General features: G+C 34.7%; 2 protein-coding genes across 2 annotated transcripts in view; one reads left to right on the top strand and one right to left on the bottom strand.

The window, feature by feature from the left end:
- The window catches only part of LOC129257896 (NEDD8-activating enzyme E1 catalytic subunit-like), a 33,974-nt gene extending 31,647 nt beyond the window's left edge, over nucleotides 1-2,327 (bottom strand). Inside the window, exons 1-2 of the mRNA XM_064096279.1 lie at nucleotides 1,874-2,327; nucleotides 1,108-1,222 (exon numbers count right to left, since the gene is read on the bottom strand). Coding sequence (XP_063952349.1) covers nucleotides 1,108-1,222; nucleotides 1,874-1,887 — 129 coding nt within the window. The 5' untranslated portion in view covers nucleotides 1,888-2,327. The remainder of the gene's footprint in view (nucleotides 1-1,107; nucleotides 1,223-1,873) is intronic.
- LOC129257895 (PRA1 family protein 2-like) lies at nucleotides 1,723-7,848 on the top strand. Its single transcript, XM_054896329.2, has 3 exons — nucleotides 1,723-2,277; nucleotides 3,376-3,593; nucleotides 4,829-7,848. Exons 1-3 carry the CDS (start codon nucleotides 2,099-2,101, stop codon nucleotides 4,966-4,968), a joined length of 537 nt encoding a protein of 178 aa, XP_054752304.1. The 5' UTR covers nucleotides 1,723-2,098; the 3' UTR covers nucleotides 4,969-7,848.
- Nucleotides 7,849-21,672: the final 13,824 nt, after the last annotated feature.

Raw genomic sequence — 21,672 nt, 5'->3', positions numbered from 1 at the left:
AGGACTTGGATATTATTATATACCTTCTTTGTGATTAAGTGATATTTAGTGATTAATAATTGTTCCACAGAAATCTCCTACAGGTCTTTGTGACATTTGTTCAATTTTATCTGAATCATTATCATTATTTACATTTCATCTAAATTTCAGTTAAATTGGTTGGTTTTACAAAAAGTCTGTTTCTGTAGCTTTTCTTTGATGTTAATTTAAATTTCATGCAAATGATTAACAAATTGCATTTAAATTTAATTCCAATTTTTAAGTAATGATTGGTCCACAAGAAAATCTCACTCTGTGATATTTCTTTAATTTTATCAAAATTCAATATATATCATTATTACTATTTAAATTTCATTCTCAATTTCATTAAAAATGACAAAGTATATAACTGGTCCATAAAAAAATATGTTTGTGTGATATTTTCTGATGCCTCATACCCTATTTTACTGACATTTTTCCCCCTTAGCTTTGTCAAAAATTGCTGAAATGAGGGTTAACTAATCATATAAAATAGAAAAAAAAATTGAATCAATACATAGTCATTTTATTACCTTTATTACCTTTATTACCGGATCTACTGGAAAAATGCAATTACTTATGCAGTCGTGTTTCCAGGTCTATCACTGTTGCTATCTCCATCTAACTATTAAAATAACGTGTGCCTGTGTGCTGTGCCAGAGTTACTATTCCCAAGGGTGAGTATATTGCACTGCAGACCAAAACTTGTCTAACTGTGACTTGAATCTGTTCAACGTTGATGTAGTAACTATCTCTGCCGGCAAGGAGTTCCAGTCATTTACAACTCTGGCACTGAAAGTATTTTTTCTAACATCCAGTCTGCTTCTCTTCACATACAATTTGCATAGATGTCCACGTGTTGTCTGAGTTGATGCAGATGTAAAGAACATCTCCTTGTTCAAATCATCAATGCCATTGATGATCTTGTACGTCTGTACAAGATCTTGTACATATCACTATGTGCTGGTGAGTGGTCTGCATACCAAGCAGGTATTTTTGAGATGATTAAACATAATAAAAGATGAGGCATTATAATTCAATAAAAATTCAACCTTTAAAAGCTTAAATTTTGAAAGATATAGAGCCTACCTCTGAACTTGGCTCAAATTCTGGAGTAGCCAAAGGTCCTGATCTTTCCAATAGTTTTCTGATGTGTGTCCATCGTCCTGACCAGTCTGCTGTTTCTGGACTGTCCACTGTCATCCTGGAAAAAGGTAAGAAATATGATAAATTCACTCAGGGTTGCTTTATACATAACTGATTTACTTTTTAAAGAATTGGACATTCCTGTTTTTGGAAACTAAACACTTATTTGAACCTGAGTTCAACTGCCCTGATTTTCTAAAAGAAGTTCTTGCTTCAACAACTTTCAAAAGTGACAAAAGCATGAAACGCGATGAAGTTACTTCGCAAGTTACCAAAATCATGCGAACATACTGCAAACGTAAGGGCGAGCTGTCGTACTTTGCTAACTTCAGTCCATATCTGCATTACAGTGAATCCAAGAGAAGCGCTGTCTGCATGAAAATTTGAATGACAACATAGAGATCTAAGCGAAGCGGACAGCAATTCCAAAAACCCAATCGCGAAATTCGGAAAAGCATTATTGATCTTGATTTGAGACTTGCTATGATATTTGTGAACAATTACTGGTGGGGAAATTATCTCAAAGTCGGCCGGTGCGAAGCTGCATTAGCGCCAAGTAGAGAATCGGGGCCCCTGCAAGAAAGCCGCAGTCACTCACATTCAATCGCGTCCGCCAGTATCATACTCTGGACCTACATCACAATTATAAACATATGGGACTGTACAACTCAACAAAAGCACAACCCCAACATAATTGACAAATACGTACGGTTCTTCCGCCATTTTTACAAATTGTAGATACTATTCGAAAGTTCAGAAGCTATAGAATGTATTTTGGATGATCAAAAATATCAAAATAAGTCCTTTGTGGAGAGTTTGACATGAATATTAGCAGAAGTTTCCCCCACAAGTTCTGGCAGAGATACTAGTCGCAAATGTTCTCCGACTGCTGCCGGAGCTGGCGCTCGTGAAATTTGACGTCAACATCGCAATCATGGATGATATTGAAATCCCTCCTCTTCGTTCTTTGGATGATTTCATCAAGGAATCGGCCAGATTTTCTGCCCCAGCCCTAGGAAATCCAACCAGATGGGCCAATCGGGTGATAGATAATTTATTGTACTACCAATCGAATTATTTCCTCACTCTTATCGTCATTTTCCTTATTGTTGGGTGAGTGCGTTGCCCCATGCACCTTTATTTGTGTTGGAAAATTGATGAATGATGTTGTTTGGAATGGGCGTGGTCATCACTTCTTTTATTTTATCAGGTGTCAGCATTTAATCAAAGACTGGTTTCCCAGATGTTTTAGCAAACAGATTAAAGTTAAACAAAATGTTGAAGAAGCTCTCACACATAGTGCATGAGTGGATCGTAATACCGAACACTGTAAATATCAGTGTACCGGTATGACTATGAATTCAATCATATCAAACACAAAATTCTTATAAAATTCAACAAACTCATACTCTTAACATGAATACACAAAGAGCTATGACATATTAATATGTAAACATTTTGCCGAAATCATTTTTCTTTTTTACGATATCAGCTACTAGTCGGACCCCTCTTCGCATGTGAAATATATTATTTTTGGTCCCTTGAAAATGGTATTGTAATTACCGAACATGTGTTTTCCATGTAAAAGTTGAAAAAACAGCAAAATCACTGATGTTGAGAATATAAAGACTTAGAAAATGTGTTTTTGACCATTTTTCATTATCCTTCTATTCAAGTTCCATTTGGAAGGATATTGCAAAGCTTTTAGCTTATGAAATTATTTTCTGACGCCTATGATTCGTGCGTTTGGTAATACAAGGAATGGAATATGGAATATGATACTAGTTGTCATCAGACTACCCAAAAATATTTTATTAGAATTTAGATCTAAGCCTTGAAGATTGTTATTGTTTGAGAAGACAAAGAAAATGAAAATAATAGCAAAATTACTGCTGATTATATGACAATCTGATGCATTTAGTAAAAATATTTATACCCAAGTCATGCATGTTCTGACAAGTTGTAGGCAATATGAAAATTTCATGCACTCTGCAAGCAATATTTCATAAAATGAAGTTTGGACAAAATTTCAGATTACAAACTTTCACATACATTTGTGCTTGACATTAGTTTTTGTTGTAATCAAGGCATAAGATGATGCTTTTATCTACTAACATGTCAGGACATTGCCCCCCATAATTATAAAGACAAATATATCAATATTGTATGAATACAATGATATAGTTGGCCATTTCCTTTCATATTCTGCAGCTGTATAAACCCTGTTCAGATGTTATGGGGCTTAGCCATCGTGATCGCAGCATTCTTCGGATTTGGTTACTGGTCTGCCAATAAGAGAGAAGTAAACGATTTCAAGAAAGCCCATCCAGTGATCTGTCTAATTGCACTCTGCTTGGTGATCTGGCTTTTCATGTATCTCTTTGGAAGTATTCTCGTTCTCATCTGGGGCTTGGCTGCACCAGCAGCTGGTAAGACTCGTGGGGCATTGCAAGAAAGTTGCAGTCAATTCGGTGGATTCACCATACGGTGCGGCATCTATCGGTTGCAGCAGACAGGCCAATTTCTAACTTCGGGGTCGACATGACGCGCAGGCGCAGGCAGCGCACAGTGTTATGTGACTGATTCTTCAAAAATGAAAACCATATGGCATGAAGCAGAGTAAGAATTCATCAAAAAACGGTCTAAATTTCGCAAATAAAAATGCAGTAAATTTCCCTCCCACCTCCTGGACCCTGGTACACTGCATGATTTTATGGAAGCCGGCCAAACCGCATCAGCCAGTGCAGCATTTCGCATGCATGCACACAACAGAATAGGTGATACACCATATTGTGAATCCACCGAATTGCAAGTCAAGTTTAGGTCCCAATATCAACCATAACTCTAGCAATTAATGCTTGCCTGCTCGTCTGCTTCTTGCAGTAAGAAGTAAACATCAATTTTGCTATAGTTACAATCGATAGAAATTTACAATTGATTGCAGATATTTTCTTGTGACACTACATGTATTTCAGAAACCTTTTGTTTGAACATATGGGTCTCAAATGTTTTATGACAGCAACAGTTACAATGAATTTAGGCCTACTACAAAAAAATGTTAAATTAGAAGGCTAGGTGTCCAGACACATTACTTCCTATCTTTCAGGAAATATTGAGTAATTCCGTTCAAAGAGGTCAAATTGTCATGAGGAAGTTGAAAGAGGAATCCCAATAGTTTTTTTAATCAATGGGTTTTTAATTTGCCGGTAATATTTTCATTTGTTTATGATTCACATGTACACAGTCATGTGTGTGATCTTTAGGCAGAATGGTCATTCACATTTCGGACTTTACATTTCAATAATTTTCAGGCAAGGCCATTTTTCTCAATGGGAATTTTTCTATATAATGGCATAAATGGGAAACCTATGACTTTGTGCTTATAAAGTAATCTTTACAGACAGTGAGGGAAGTACATGTATGAAGGCCAATCAATAGGGTATCTATAGCTTTGGATTACATCAAGCACTACGATGATTGCAGATTTCTTGAAAGTAAGAGCGCATGTGTAATTCTGAAGGAAAAAAATATATACAGCAAGTCCCTGAGGGTGCACACATCATTGGTGGTAATGGCTTCCTGAGTGATTTTAATGATGGTTTGCATTTGTTTCAATTTTTTTGTGTGATTATCAGAATCTTCATTCTTCTTTGTCTTCCTACAGTGATCTTCATCCACGCCTCCCTGCGGATGCGCAACATGAAGAACAAGATGAGCAAGAAGCTGGAGTCCCTTGGTCTAAAGAGAACACCCATGGGCATCATCCTCTTTACCATTGGTCTGGAGGAGCAAGCAAGGTCATGACTAGAGAAAATGGGGTTTCAACTGTGCAACCAGAGACTGCTTGAAGGCAACGAGCACACCTTCAGGCATCGTTTGGAGAGAGGCGAGGAGGTAGAGGGAAGCTGGTACCACGTACCTCACGAAGGAGAGGTAGTCACTCCCCGTCAACAATCATTTCGTACATTGGCGACTTTAGGAATAATTATGAAGACCCTTCTCCCATCAAGAAATAAGTCTTCTTCAAGTAAGTCATCTGAAAATCGTTCGTCTGGAAGTAAACTTTCGCAAAATCGTCCACAATCACTTGCTCCTGTTGAGCTGGCACAAGAAGCAAAAGAAGATGTTGTTACTAAACAACCAAGAAAAATAAAGTTTAGCTACAAACCTAAATTGGATTAAGAATCAATATATTACAGATCATTGACTCTGGCAAAAGGTTGGTACTGTTATTGAGTAATAAAAAAAACCACTTTTACCGGAAGCCAAGAGTATTTATGGATAACTATTTCAAAGTATAACAAAACTATATATTATTCAGGGTTTATTAAAATTACACAATTGGATGTTCTTTCAAAGAATGTCATCTCCCGCTAGATGTGGCACAACTGAAATACAAGTTATTCACAAAATATTGTACGGGGTTTTGTACATTGCCCTTGCATATTTGTGAAAATCAATTTCATGGACAAGTATACAAGCTGTACTTCTTTGTATTAAAACAATTGATGAGTCCAGACAAGTAGTTTTGATACAGTTTGCAAATTTTGAACTTTACAATTTAATATTTATGATAACAGTATTTATACATGTTTAGCCTATAAATAAGCTTATTAATAAATGCAATGTGTCAGGACTGTTTGTTGTGAATGGGAATTATTATTTTTTATTTGTAACAAGTATCATATACATGTAGTTGTTATTCCTACTAATAATGGATTCATTATAATTTTATAACTTAACTAAGAATGGGATATATCTTTAGTAGTTTAGTCTAATGGGAAACATGCTTATGGTCACAGATATATGTAGTGAATGGTATTAGGTGGTCAGGTGAAGAATATAGAGGGAAATGTATGAAGAAAGACACAGCCAAAGTAAAAAGAAAGAAATAGTGCATATATATTGTTTTCATGGTGTTCCTTCTTCACTTCAACTCATATGGACAGTAATAGTAATTGCATACTTGCCAAGAATGTATCAATACATCCTAAAAAACTAAATCATTAAGAAGTATTGTCTATGTATAAACAGTAGAGAAAAAAATTTCAATATCTTTCATTTTCTTTGAATCTCCACATTTCCCCATTTTGCAATTTGTGAATATGAAGGTATATTAACATGCCAGTGAATGTTCATGTAATATATTTGTATGATAACAATGAATAATATAATGTGTAATATAATGTGCAAAGTATGTCTATAACTTTTGGACCAGTACAATGCCATGATGGCTTTCTATTTTTGTCAATCTCTGCCTGCATTGTGCTTGCTTGGCTTGTTATGAAATTTCATGCTTTTGCTGATCATGGGTGAAAATTCATGTTTTGTATGCTATATTCCAGTTCAAAGAATAAATTAGTTGGCATTCTTATTTGTTGCAAGTCCTAATCAGACCACTTACCCGTGTATATTGAATGAAAGTATTAAATTTTTCTCTCATAAACCAATAAATTATCATTCTCAAATAGTGAAAATTTTCCACATGTTAAATGCCTGGATGCAGCCTATGAAGATGGTGCAGAATGCCTATCAAAATAATTGATTTAATTCCAAATACTAGATGGTCATTTATAAAGCATCTTAAGGCAGACAATTTCAACTGAATACCAAAGTTGGCAAAGTGAGTTACAAATGGAAGTCACTTTAGAAGAATATTTTGTAATTTCTGATTTGAATATTGAAAGTAAAGTGATATGACTATCTTCAATTGTGTTACAGTATGTGAGCACTGATAACCATAAAAATAAAAGTTATAAATGTAAGGATTTTTTTTGTATGTTATAATCAATTCATCGCTAAGTATATTTGATGAATATGATGATGCAAAATGAATAACTGCTTTGTTTTTCAGCTTGTGAAATGAAAAAATAATATGAATTTATTGTGGAATTAGAGATGACAAGACATGCATGCATCTAGATGTGTGTTATTGTTATATGTAATTAATATTAAGAACAAGTTTTTAAGTTTAGAAACACCCAACCAAATAAAGGTGAAAATGATTAGATATATTCATACATTTTACCAACAAGAAAGAGAAAATGACCAAAGAATTACCAAAGGAATACAAAATACCCTTGCAACATTTTTTATTTTGCCATTAATGTGTTTATGTATATCTTTCAATAGCTCACAAATCTGAAACGTAATATCTTTCTATTTCAGTAATGTGATACATGTATGTAGGGTGATAATGTAATAAGTTTAGTTGACATAATGCTCTCATTCGACTTCTGAAATAATTTTACTGTTAGACGTATCTCCATTATAAAGGCACCCATTACAAAGCTATTATTGAAAACAAGTATTAATGACATTTTTTGTTTAATCCCCCCCCCAAAAAAAAAAAAAAAATGTAAAAAGCACATTCTTACCAAATTTATATTATATGTTTCCCACTATAACTTCTCTTTAAGAGGCAATCATTGAATTTTAATAATCGCCACATGATCTACATGTATATACATATGGGATTTGTAAATTCAATAATACACAAAGCATATTTGTAAAAATGAATACAATAATATAATAATAATAATAGCTGGATTTATAAAGCGCTTTTTGCCAGAGGATACAAAGCGCTGCTATAATTACCCCGGCTTTAGCTCGATAGTCGATAGTCAATAGTCAAGTCAAATGATAATCACTAATATTAGTTTAATAAAACAGGTTTTAATTGTATATTTATCAAAATTGTTATGTTATTTCATTTACGGTAAAGGTTAACATAATGTCATGTTTTAAGTGTCGAGTTATGGCAATGAACTTTAAATCAAGCTGCAATGACACGTATCTGCTAATTTGAGATCTTCTTTAAAAATACTTATAATGGAAGAAAGTGAATGAATAACTTGTTTGTGTGTGCAAGTATGTTGTGTCCCAAGATAAGTGGAAAGGTAATTCAAAGAATAATTTGTGTATGCTGTGTTTATCTCTTCGTCAAATAGGAATGTTTAATCGTGCATTTTTTTCTGAAATTCAGGGAAAGAAAAACTTGTTTCGTTTCAAAGCAAGTAAGTAGGAACTGTGACACTAAAAACAGTAAGACAAATTACTTTCATACTTAAAACCAGTTTTAGCCTGTTGTATGAATATGGTGTGTATGTATCTGATGTATGCTTTTCAAACGGAGTGTTCTGGATAACGGGAAGTTTGCCAGACATGTCAACACGAATCGTGGATCACCCCAGAAAAAAAAAATCATCCAACAATTAGTCGATCTATTCACACTGCTGGGTAAAGAGGAAGTATGCCCTCTATAGCCACATGATAAATACTCCATGAAAGCTATAAATTGATTCGGCTTTGATTTCGAGATTATCGAGTTTCGACAGATGAAATAAATTTCCAGGGGCTTTTGATCTTGTTTTGGTCTAGAATATCAAGATATTCAACTATATTATTTTGTAACTGAAGATATCAACTACATTTTCTAATGGGGTCTACTGTTTTTACTAAAAACATTATGCCTGGCAATCTTTTTTCAATCTTATGTGATGACGGATTTGTTAAAAACTTGAATGAAAGACAACGTACTTAAAGTATTCAAACGTTTGTAACCTGATATATTAAAAAAGGGTGTGTTTAATTGAAACATTCAATTTCCTTAAGCAATATGATTGAAATAAGGCGGGTAAAGTTTTGTCTAAAGAATAATTGAATTGAATTGAATTTATTTCCGTTAAAAAACAAATAACAATACATATAAAATGATACATGTGAATTGATAAATGAAAAATAAAACGGGAGGATGGCCCTACTCAGCAGTATCAATCATGTTGCTGCTGGTCTACCGAGGGGTCCTCGGTAAAATACACCTTATACCGAGTTACCTATTCATCAGGGGTGTGAGAGTTCAGATTTTTATCTGATTTCAGATTTTTTTTCAGCTTAATTTCAGCTTATTTTTGGCCTTCCTCTGTACAAAAAGTATGGGAACTCTTTCTATTTCAGACTTTTTCAACACTCTTCAGCTTTTTTCAGATCTTTTTATTTGTGACCACTCACACCCCTGATTCATAGACGCAGAGGGATGAAACAACGGGAAAATGGGATCACTTAAAAATTATAACATTCAAAAGATATGTCGAAAGCAATGAGGTGTAGGGTACGAGAGCGTGGGGAAAATGTAGAGAGATGACAAGAATAAATTAAGTGATTTAGAGAAATATGTATAATGAGAGACAGAGAGGCAGACAGAGAACAATATCACAGGCGGAAACGCCGGCGAGATTTTTGCTCCCTTCAACACCAATAAAAAAAAGTTACCCCCCCCCCCCGAAAAAACAACAACTTGGTTCTCACTAATGAGAGCAACTTCTAGGAAACTTCTCCACGACTCTCCAATTCACCTGGAATTCATCGCGGAATTTCCGCGACGAATAACCAACAGGTGTATATTGCCACATTTGGTCTACTCGCGCTTCATCTAGATGTACTCTCCATTTGTTCTCACCACACATTCTATTCCTAGTTCGTCTCAGGGGGCGGTGGAACGTATTTTCGTTGGGGGGGGGGCAAAGCCAAAAAAGACACTTATTTATCAAAACGGGTATTTTGGTGCAAACCGAATATTTTTACGATGAGCGCGAAGCGCGAGTTGAAATTTTTGATATACTGCCAGAAAATGAACCTGTTAAAGACTGCATTAGTGGCTCATGAATGGGATACATAACCCAATCGAATAATGCGAGCCCGAAGCGCGAGCAGAAAATTCGTGATATTCCAACCTGAAAACTAGACATTCTAAGCACTTTTGTAACCTTGAGCACGATGAGTTCCTTACGAAACAATAATTGATGCGAGCGCGAAGCGCGAGCCAAAAATTTTGTGATTTTTCTAACCTAAAATGAATTATGTTTTACTTAAACAATTGTATTTCATTTTGAAAAAGGGCACATTTCTTACAACAGAGGACATTTTTTCATACGGGGATTTTTTTTGGAAGGAGGGGGGGGGGGGCAAGTGCCCCCTCCTCCGGTTCCGCCGCCCCTTTGAGAATTAGAGTACGCAAATAGCACTTGGACCAAACAGATTTAGATCATATGTTTAGTAGAGTATCTGAGAAGTCTACCATTTTATTGTGGACCAATTGAATAATAGCGTATTTCAGAATCCACTTCGCTGACGCTTTCTGCAACGTTCAAAATCTATTGAAAATGCCCGTCAAATCACAATGGACAGAATAGAGGTCATTGTCGGAAGTTGGTGGACCGGGACAGCGCGTCGGACAAAGCGTGCAAAATATGTCGTATCGAGCATGTATCATTTTCTCGAGACTCACAGGAACGCGGCAGTGATAGCGCAGACTGAGGTCGCCCGACTGTTTGCAATATCTCCGTCGGTGAGATCACAGGTCTAGGTCCATTATGAGATTACTTAAAGGACAAGTCCACCCCAACAAAAAGCTGATTTGAATAGAAAGAGAAAAATCAAACAAACATAACACTGAAAATTTCATCAAAATCGGATGTAAAATAAGAAAGTTATGACATTTCAAAGTTTTGATTAATTTCACAAAACAGTTCATGTGAAACAAAGTTTCATTCCTCCTTGAACACATGGAATTCCATTATTATAACATTTTGTGGTTCAAGCAAGGGGGTCCTAATGGTCAAATTCGTAAAAATTGAAATATTGTATAATTCAAACAATAAAAAAAAGAAATAGTGAGTGGGTGACATCATCGACTCTGATCATCGACTCACTGAGTTGAGCATAGACCTGTATTGTGAAAAAATAAGCGAAACTTTAAAATGTCATAATTATTTTACGTCCGATTTTGATGAAGTTTTCAGCGTTATTCATGTTTAATTTTTCTATATTTACTTAAATCAACTATTTTCTTGGGTGGACTTGATCTTTAAAACAACGTCACATTCGGTGAGAATAATTGTCACGTCATTTTACTTTTTCAGGATCACGTGAGATCTATGAGAGAGCAATGCATTATTACCTAAAGGGAATGACCGAAACGAAATCGTGATAATATCAAACCATCATTTTATTTTTATCAGCTGGTGATTATCATCGTCTCAACTCATTCCTGAGGGACCTATACGATCAAATTTTACCTTAGCTTTCATTTTCTACTTCTAACCTTTCACATGAAATTGACGTCATAACTATGTGACTACCATATTAAAATTAACGCAGATCATACAGTAGATCTAAAGATCATCATTAATTGAGATAGTACACTTTTGCAGCAAACTACATGAAAACAACAGATAATAAAAAGTACAGATAATAAAAATTAATATGGAGGTGTAGCACGGGACCGTTTCGGGTGGGGGATGATCTTTTACTTTACAATAACAACAGTGCAGCGGAAGGATTTTTATACATAGAATCCCCACCCTGTCCGTCTACAGAGGTATAAATTAAATAAAACACTATTAGGTTGTAATTATTTTACTATGTAATAATCACACATCACATAATCAAACACCATCAATCAACAACATTCACACTATGCTATTAATTAATGTACATTAATAAAAACTCGATAAAATAACTAACATACACATTATATAAAGGATATATGTTCCTTTAATTCTAAACTAAATTAACAGTATATACATGATATTTACAGTTATAAAAAGATGGTGTAACTCTTGGTTACATAACTAACCGAACGGGTATGAACATATAGTTCAAATGATACTTATAATTTACTTAACTGGACATAACTTTAAAACAGTTGTCTAACAACTACTGATATTAAGACTACCATAATGACATTGTAACTAATATAACATTGAGGGTCTCAGTGCAGGAAGAAATAAAATGTGGACGCCGTTCATGGTCAGAAGACCAGTGACCTGAGAATCAGGAAAATACGGAAATTATTGAAAAGTGATGTCTGGAGGAAGATGCTCTCTCTCCATCTCAAAAGTTGTCTATACAGTTTAATCAAAGCATGATTAATTATTTCTTATATTAAATATCAATTATGAAACTTCATCTCAAATATTCTTATATCAACTAGGATTAGTAAATCATTTTACAATAATACATCAAATCATTAATGAAATAGAATGGTTTAGCACACTGATATTCAGGAAAGTCTTTAATCAGATACATTAGAGTCCGCACGGTATTAACGCGGCAAGATAGGGAACTCAGCCTATCCGCTTGACCAGAATAATACCGTTTAGTTGTTTTGGATTCGCGACTTGCTTAGAATTTGTAGTTCGCAAAGTTCAAAAGGCTCAACTATATGAAACTCGCACCATGCTCGCGCTGCTAGACAATCATAAATAACAAGTGCTTTACCATGAACAATAATCATATATGGTTAGTAACAATTATAAGAAATTCAAACATTCAACAAGAAGTAGATTATAGAATAGTATCTATCATCAGTTATGTAAAACTAAATTTTAAATATTATTCAATCGAAGATTGATAATAAGCCAAATGTGTAAAAGACAATTTTGGAAAAGTAACTTAACATTAAAAAATAAATCTATAAGATCAGTTATCAAATAATCTTATAAACTGAAATATGGAAGGATGACTTTGGATCTTACCTGAGAATCAGGAAAATACGGAAATTATTGAAAAGTGATGTCTGGAGGAAGATGCTCTCTCTCCATCTCAAAAGTTGTGAAGAGGATGCCTCCAGAAGCTCTATATATAGGTATTTTTGACAATACCATTATTTTTGGGAAGGGGTGTGTATATTTATAACAAGTAATACTTTTTGATCCTTGGTCATCTCTTTTCACAAACAAAAACCAGTAAACAATAACTGCTTACCCCTTTAGGGTAGCAAAGATGGAAGAGTCCATCAACTTTTCCCCAAAATACTTCTGCGTCATCCATGTCATTCACGTCATTATTTCTGAGAATAATGACCACCAGACCCTGACTCATACTACCCAGAACTGACCACTGGCTCTCTCTTTCGCTCACTCTCTCTCAGTCTGTACAGAGGTGATAAAACTCTCTGCTCTGACCATCCAGTTATGGATGTTCAATATCCATATCCATACAAGGGGTGGTAATTATTACAAGGTCTTTATCCTTTTCACTACATATAAAATATTATGTAGCACCAAAAGGGTGCTACAACTCTTCCCTCCTTAAAAAAATGTTCTTCCACAAAAGAACATAAACAAAACATTCCATAGATTATATACAAAAGATAATCAAAATAATTCAATATTATTTTTCTCAAAGACTAAAGGATCCAAGTCCAATCGACGACCACTTGCAAACTGGAGAATGTGATCAGAATCCAGTTGTTGCAGGAAAGTTCTGTTTGTCATCTTGCCTGATGAACTCGGTGAATTAGGTTGCTTTAGTTCATGCAAAGGGTCCTGACATAGCAGTGCAGACCAACTCGAAGCATTTGAATAATTGTCCTTGGGTTCCGGACCATTGTCCTTACAGTCACAAAGTATATCATCGTACGCTATGTGTTTCAGCTCACCAATCTCAATATTGACAGCGTCTCTGTATTACCCATGACGATAATCAATGTTCAAGTTTTAAAAGATGCATTCTCTAACAGCAGCTAACCGAAAACTTTCTTGTAGTGGTGTCTTCTTGACTTGTCCCTGGTTTCATGATAAGGAACTGTATCTCCATGGGGTAGGCCTCTGACAGGATCCAGGTCTCATCCAGGATGCTAGCAGATGGGCTTCTACCTCTCAACTCCTCTGAGAACCCTCATGCCCTAACTTAAAATCTTGGATTAACTAACTTTATATCTTAGATTAAGTTATGACAATTATAACAGACTATCAACTAATAAATGATCAGATCATTAAGTAAATTCCTAACAAAAGAGAATAACAACTAAAAACAATACAATGAAATTAGATGTAAATATAACAAACATTCTACCAAGTGACCTAATCTGTCAAAAGAAACTACAATTCAAATAAAGTATGCATATTGATTAAAATAAAACTTAAAAGTCATTCTCAAACACACAAACACACAGACATACCAGTGCCTGATCAACTCATGACAGGTCTTTTTTCTAAACAGACTTGCATTTTAAGTGCAAGTATAATTTAAAAAGATTCACCAAGGTGGGTGAAAAATTATCTATTCACACTTCATCAATTACACTAACTTTCTCAATCTTACTTCGATTTTTGAGGTTGCATTTGCATTCAATGCTATATCCTCATGCTCTATAACCTGGAATAGTATAGGTATGCTCTGGAATTTATTTAATTCAATCTTTCAAAATGAATCACTGTTTCCAACAACTTTGCTGTTCATCCTATCTTACTCCCTATACCAATTTTATCAGTAGCAAACTTATTTTCGCTAATCCCAAATGAAGTACCTCAATCAAAAGGGTTATTCTTTAGACAATACAAGCTATATCCCTTACTGAATGGCTCGAATGGAAAACAATTCGATATATCACTCATACCGACAATGCTTAACTTCAGGAGAAGAATTTACTAGATCGGAACAAACAAAAGTTCATCAGCTTAACTCTCAACAATTAATTGACATTTGTGCATATCCAGAAGGTGAATTGCACCATTCGCCTCTATTCTGATATCTGTTGTCTCATTCCAGATGACAACAATAAATTATGATGGAGGACCTTTTGCGCAACATCTCTTGATTTGCAATGCAGGGAAGGTCACTTTCAATCTTTTCACTAAGATGAGTATTCCATCTTTAACAGAATTTAATACACATTTTCATCAATAAAATTGCGTCCTGAGTCAATATATGAACTCTCAAAAACAAAGACCAAATTAGAAGACTAAAATATTGTTACTCCAGACCACACCATTACTAATTCCATTTTAAATTTAAAAAATGAACGAGCAGAATTACAACTAACAATGACATAGCCACAATCATGTGAATAACAAGAAGTGGAATCAGAACAAATGTTCTATCAAACTTTTTAAATGAGTGATTGATAGTACCAGGATCTGAACAGGAATAGTCTCAAACCTAGACCCTATAATAAATGAACCAAAAGTGAGCGCACAAATGCTGCAAAAGTATAATGCAAAAGATTTTCCAAATAACCTATTATGCACTCCTACAAGGTATCTCCTTACTCAAACAATAGAGCTAAATGGTGTAGAGATAGGATTTTCAATAACACACACAAATGGAACAAAATGAACTACTGTCATATATGAGTTCCTAAAGGTATCTTCACTCAATACCTATACTTACACCTTCTCTCCCTTAATACCATTTATTCAAAAGATAATCAAAAGGATTATACTATCACTTTGGTCATACAAATTATAAACCTAACAATTGCAAAGACATAGCAATATTATAGTCTACTAACAAAATATAAACCTCGCTCTGCTACCAATTGTAGCAAATAAACCTCGCTCTGCTACCAATTGTAGCACGGGACCGTTTCGGGTGGGGGAGGATCTTTTACTTTACAATAACAACAGTGCAGCGGAAGGATTTTTATACATAGAATCCCCACCCTGTCCGTCTACAGAGGTATAAATTAAATAAAACACTATTAGGTTGTAATTATTTTACTATGTAATAATCACACATCACATAATCAAACACCATCAATCAACAACATTCACACTATGCTATTAATTAATGTACATTAATAAAAACTCGATAAAATAACTAACATACACATTATATAAAGGATATATGTTCCTTTAATTCTAAACTAAATTAACAGTATATACATGATATTTACAGTTATAAAAAGATGGTGTAACTCTTGGTTACATAACTAACCGAACGGGTATGAACATATAGTTCAAATGATACTTATAATTTACTTAACTGGACATAACTTTAAAACAGTTGTCTAACAACTACTGATATTAAGACTACCATAATGACATTGTAACTAATATAACATTGAGGGTCTCAGTGCAGGAAGAAATAAAATGTGGACGCCGTTCATGGTCAGAAGACCAGTGACCTGAGAATCAGGAAAATACGGAAATTATTGAAAAGTGATGTCTGGAGGAAGATGCTCTCTCTCCATCTCAAAAGTTGTCTATACAGTTTAATCAAAGCATGATTAATTATTTCTTATATTAAATATCAATTATGAAACTTCATCTCAAATATTCTTATATCAACTAGGATTAGTAAATCATTTTACAATAATACATCAAATCATTAATGAAATAGAATGGTTTAGCACACTGATATTCAGGAAAGTCTTTAATCAGATACATTAGAGTCCGCACGGTATTAACGCGGCAAGATAGGGAACTCAGCCTATCCGCTTGACCAGAATAATACCGTTTAGTTGTTTTGGATTCGCGACTTGCTTAGAATTTGTAGTTCGCAAAGTTCAAAAGGCTCAACTATATGAAACTCGCACCATGCTCGCGCTGCTAGACAATCATAAATAACAAGTGCTTTACCATGAACAATAATCATATATGGTTAGTAACAATTATAAGAAATTCAAACATTCAACAAGAAGTAGATTATAGAATAGTATCTATCATCAGTTATGTAAAACTAAATTTTAAATATTATTCAATCGAAGATTGATAATAAGCCAAATGTGTAAAAGACAATTTTGGAAAAGTAACTTAACATTAAAAAATAAATCTATAAGATCAGTTATCAAATAATCTTATAAACTGAAATATGGAAGGATGACTTTGGATCTTACCTGAGAATCAGGAAAATACGGAAATTATTGAAAAGTGATGTCTGGAGGAAGATGCTCTCTCTCCATCTCAAAAGTTGTGAAGAGGATGCCTCCAGAAGCTCTATATATAGGTATTTTTGACAATACCATTATTTTTGGGAAGGGGTGTGTATATTTATAACAAGTAATACTTTTTGATCCTTGGTCATCTCTTTTCACAAACAAAAACCAGTAAACAATAACTGCTTACCCCTTTAGGGTAGCAAAGATGGAAGAGTCCATCAACTTTTCCCCAAAATACTTCTGCGTCATCCATGTCATTCACATCATTATTTCTGAGAATAATGACCACCAGACCCTGACTCATACTACCCAGAACTGACCACTGGCTCTCTCTTTCGCTCACTCTCTCTCAGTCTGTACAGAGGTGATAAAACTCTCTGCTCTGACCATCCAGTTATGGATGTTCAATATCCATATCCATACAAGGGGTGGTAATTATTACAAGGTCTTTATCCTTTTCACTACATATAAAATATTATGTAGCACCAAAAGGGTGCTACAACTGGAAAACATACGGAGATTTGAAAAAGGGCACCTATTCAATTTTGAAATATTAATTATTGGGTATAACCATGGTTGTCTAGGTTTTTTTTCTTTATGAAAATGGATAAATGCGTATTCCCTGGCGGGATGGTGGGAGAGGGGGGGGGGGGGGGTTGCAACTAGCATTACTTTAGGAACGTTGCCTTTTAATCGAATTAATGTAAAGAAATTGAACGAGAAGGAAGGAAAATACAAAAAAAAAGAAAGCAAATGGAATAAGTAATTTGATGATACGCCACTTTTCAAATTTCTCTTATATGACAGCTTGAGCACTGCTGTCAGCAAATAATTGAAGTGCCCCCCCCCCCCCTGCCACGACAGGATACCTCACTACATTACATATGTCTCTTGATGGGCAAGTAAAATGAAAAAAATGAAACTTAAAAAATAATCAACGATATTGGCCCGCCTACCAAAATGCAATAGAAATAAACGATGAAACATTGTCAAGACCGTACCAAATCTGGTTACACTTCGTAATTCCGAAGGTTCGTAACTCCGAAGGTTCTTTATTCCGAAGGTTCGTAATTCCGAAACACGCAAATTGCCTATACCTCGATGTTCGTTAATCCGAAAACGTAAAAGGGTTCGTTAATCCGAACATTTGTGGCGTTATTCCGAAGGTTCGTTATTCTGAAGGTTCGATAATCCGAAAACGAAATAAGGTTCGTTAATCCGAAAACGAAATAAGGTTCATTGTTCCGAAGGTTCGTTAGTCCGAACACGAAATAAGGTTCGTTAATCATTACGTTTTCGGACTAACGAACCTTCGGAATTACGAACCTCATTTCGTTTTCGGATTAATGAACCATCGGAATTACGAACCTCACTTTGTTTTCGGACTAACGAACCTTCGGAATTACGAAACTTCGGAAATACGAACGTTCGGAATATCCGAACCTTCGGAATAACGAAGCTTCGGAATTACGGTTGTATGCGCCAAATCTATTATATCCAAGATTACACAAATCCGAACGCCAAATATAGCAAAAACGAAAACCTTTTTTTGTGTAGTAAACTCTCCTAAATGGAAATAAAACAGAGTTTAAAGACGTTTTTGACTAGCATCAACGAGATATGCGACAATACTTCATGGATATTGATGCAGAGTAATGGAAGAACAAGAAGGAGAAGAAGAAGGGAGGCGATGGCTATTTTACAATAGCTGACAATCAGGGGCGTCGATCCATTTTTCAGATTGGGGGGGCGAAATCATTAACGTTCCAAAGGCGCTCGATCGTACAAAACACCCACCCACACACACACACACACACACACACATACACATATATATATATATATATATATTATATATACACACACACACACACACACACACACACATATATATATATATATATATATATATGTATATATCTATATATATGTATGACTCATGAGACACAGACACGTATCTCACTTTACAGATAGTACGAGTGCCGAGAGTGAGCTCAAATTTCTTTATATTCTGAGCTGAAAACTTGATATTCTAAGCATTTTTGGTACCAATGATTAAGATTTGTATCTAAAAGAGAATAGATGCGAGCGCGAAGCGCGAGCTGAAAATTTTGATATTTCGATCTGAAAAAATGACAGTTTACTGGACGTTTTTTTATAAAGAACAAGCTATATATCCAAGAAAAGATGATTGCAAATTGAAGCAGTTCTTTTGAGGCTTAGAACTGAAAATGGGACATTTACATTCACCAATTTAATCATGAAAAGTATGGGTTTTTGCTACAGAAATGATGCGAGCGCGAAGCGCGAGCTGAAAATTTTTATATTCCAATCTGAAAAGCGGACATTTTGAGCACGATTTTAAATAAAGAACGAGTTGTGTATCTCAATCTCGCTTGCTGAACATTACAATCTTGTTTTTTTTTAATGCATATCCGGAATTATTGGGGGGGGGGGCAAAATGATATGTTTGCCCCCCAATATTTTCATTGGTGGGGCGATCGCCCCCCCCTGCCCCCCAGGATCGACGCCTCTGCTGACAATCAAGTATTTTTTAATGACTATTACAACCAAGGATATTTTCACTTTGACGGAAATGATTAGTGTAATTGTCCGTAATCGGCGCTGCTAATCGGGTGGTAATTGATTCTCACGCTGATTTATCTTGTAGAATCAACACAAACAAAAGGAAAATACATAGATATTCATGAATTAAGATACAAGTTGTAATGATCAAGAATTTTTTCAGGAACGGAAAAGGGACGAAAAAGAAATAGAGGGCATGCACACGGGAGGGCGATCGAGGTCAGTGTGAGAATCATGAAAATTGGAGACAGATACGGGATAAGTGTGCATGTGCGTATGTACGTTTGTGAACCGGGGACGTAATTTCCAGAAAGAGAGAGATTGAAAGGAAAACAGAAGCTGAGTGTGTTAATGCAAGGGTGTGTTGTGTGTGTGTGTGTGTGAGAGAGAGAGAGAGAGGGAGAGAGATCGAGAGGAAGCGACAAGGAATTTAAGTCTTAAGTTCCGTTTTAAGAAACTTCTTAATATAACTGTTAAATTTTTGGGGGGTAATAAATTCACGCGCATATAAAGGCCACCGCACACCTGACGTTTGTTCTGTGACCCGATTTTTAATTGATGTGATTATTGATACATGGAACATCTAACTCTTTAAAGTTGTAAATTATCGTACGAATACTTATGTTAAAATCTGTGACTATCCTACCTTTCTTTTTTGTAATAGTGTTTATTAAAATAATTCAGTTCAAAATCATACAAGTAATAGTACATCAACAAAAATACTGATCACAAAGTCAAATAATTATTCATAATACAACAAATTGTACAAAAATACAGAATATAACATTCAAATCATCTAGAACAAGGTAAATACTTAGTCTGAAGAAAATAATACAAATATAACAGAAATGAATTTATAGCAACGCAATGGAATCAATGAACTGAATGAGTATTAAAGTAACATTCCTACAGAATAAAACGATCTGAAAATCAAGTCGTAATGACGCGATTGCAATCGTACTATAATTATTGGCTATACGATTTGAAACCAATTTGGTCTTTACTCCAAATTAATAATGGCTTGCAATCTTGCAAAATTTTTATTTTATTTTAATTTCAAACAAAAAAATACTTTCCATTCATATTATCAGAAAATAAACAAAATGCAATTTATTCCAAAATCGTATCGTGGACAAGTCGTGAGGTTTGTGGTATTATAGTATACAAACCCGTTTCAATGATCGGCATACAGATCAGTGGTTTCAACTTTCAACCGTAATATCAATAAAGGATTAGGACAAACCAAATGATTTCATACGCATTGCTAATTACATAGCGAGATTTGAAATATGAAAACATGTCAAAATCCTTTCTTTTTACTGGTATACAGTATAATCTTACAACGAGCAAAAAAAAATATTAGGAATTCTATTCAACAATTAACACGCAGAGAAATCAATGGTGAAAAAACTAATCTGTGATTTTTCTGATTAGCTACGTAAAACTCGTCCATAGAGTTCCTTTGTTTCACGTTTTATGATGATGAGAATGTAAAATGCAAATTATTCTACCGATAAAATTTGTCTGTAAAAAAAATCCCCTCTTTTTTTTTCTCCCAAGACCGTCACACCCAGCGGGGGTTTTCGGCGTTTTTGGGTGACGATACTTTTCTCTTCGAATTCCGTTTGAAGAGTTACCGTTTATAATGAAAATTACCATATCGGTTCCTTTGCTTTCATCATACGATTACAATCTGTGGTCAATTTTTTAATGATACAATTTCCAGACTATTCTCATTTCACCAACTTTATTCGTAAATTCACACTTTATGACTTGATTTCATTGTGCGTAAAGCAGTCATGCTTCAAACAGTGAAGATAGGCCTACTGGTGACACGACGTTTGTTCCGGGCTTTATTTCGTCGAAGATATAGGGATAGGGTTAGGGTCGCAATAGGGATTTAAAGGTCAAGCCCACCCCAGAAGAATGTTGATTTGAATAAATAGAGAAAAACCAAACTAGCGTAACACTGAAAATTTCATCAAAATCGGATGAAAAATAAGAAAGTAATGACATATTAAAGCTTCGCTTATTTTTTTCACAAAACAGTGATATGCACAACTCAGTGACGTGCAAATGAGACAGACGATGATGTCTCTCACTCACTTTTTCTTTTGTTTATTATTGTTTGAATTATACAATATTTCATTTTTCACAGATTTGACAATAAGGACCACCTTGACAGAACCGTATAGTGTTAAACAATGCTAATTCCACATGTTAAGGGAGGAATTAGTTGTTATTTCACTTGACAATGA

This window comes from Lytechinus pictus, chromosome 3, assembly GCF_037042905.1.
Source record: "Lytechinus pictus isolate F3 Inbred chromosome 3, Lp3.0, whole genome shotgun sequence".
NCBI classification, from domain to species: Eukaryota; Metazoa; Echinodermata; class Echinoidea; order Temnopleuroida; family Toxopneustidae; genus Lytechinus; species Lytechinus pictus.
Note: the sequence above shows the minus strand (reverse complement) of the source record. Positions and strands in the feature narration are given on the sequence as shown.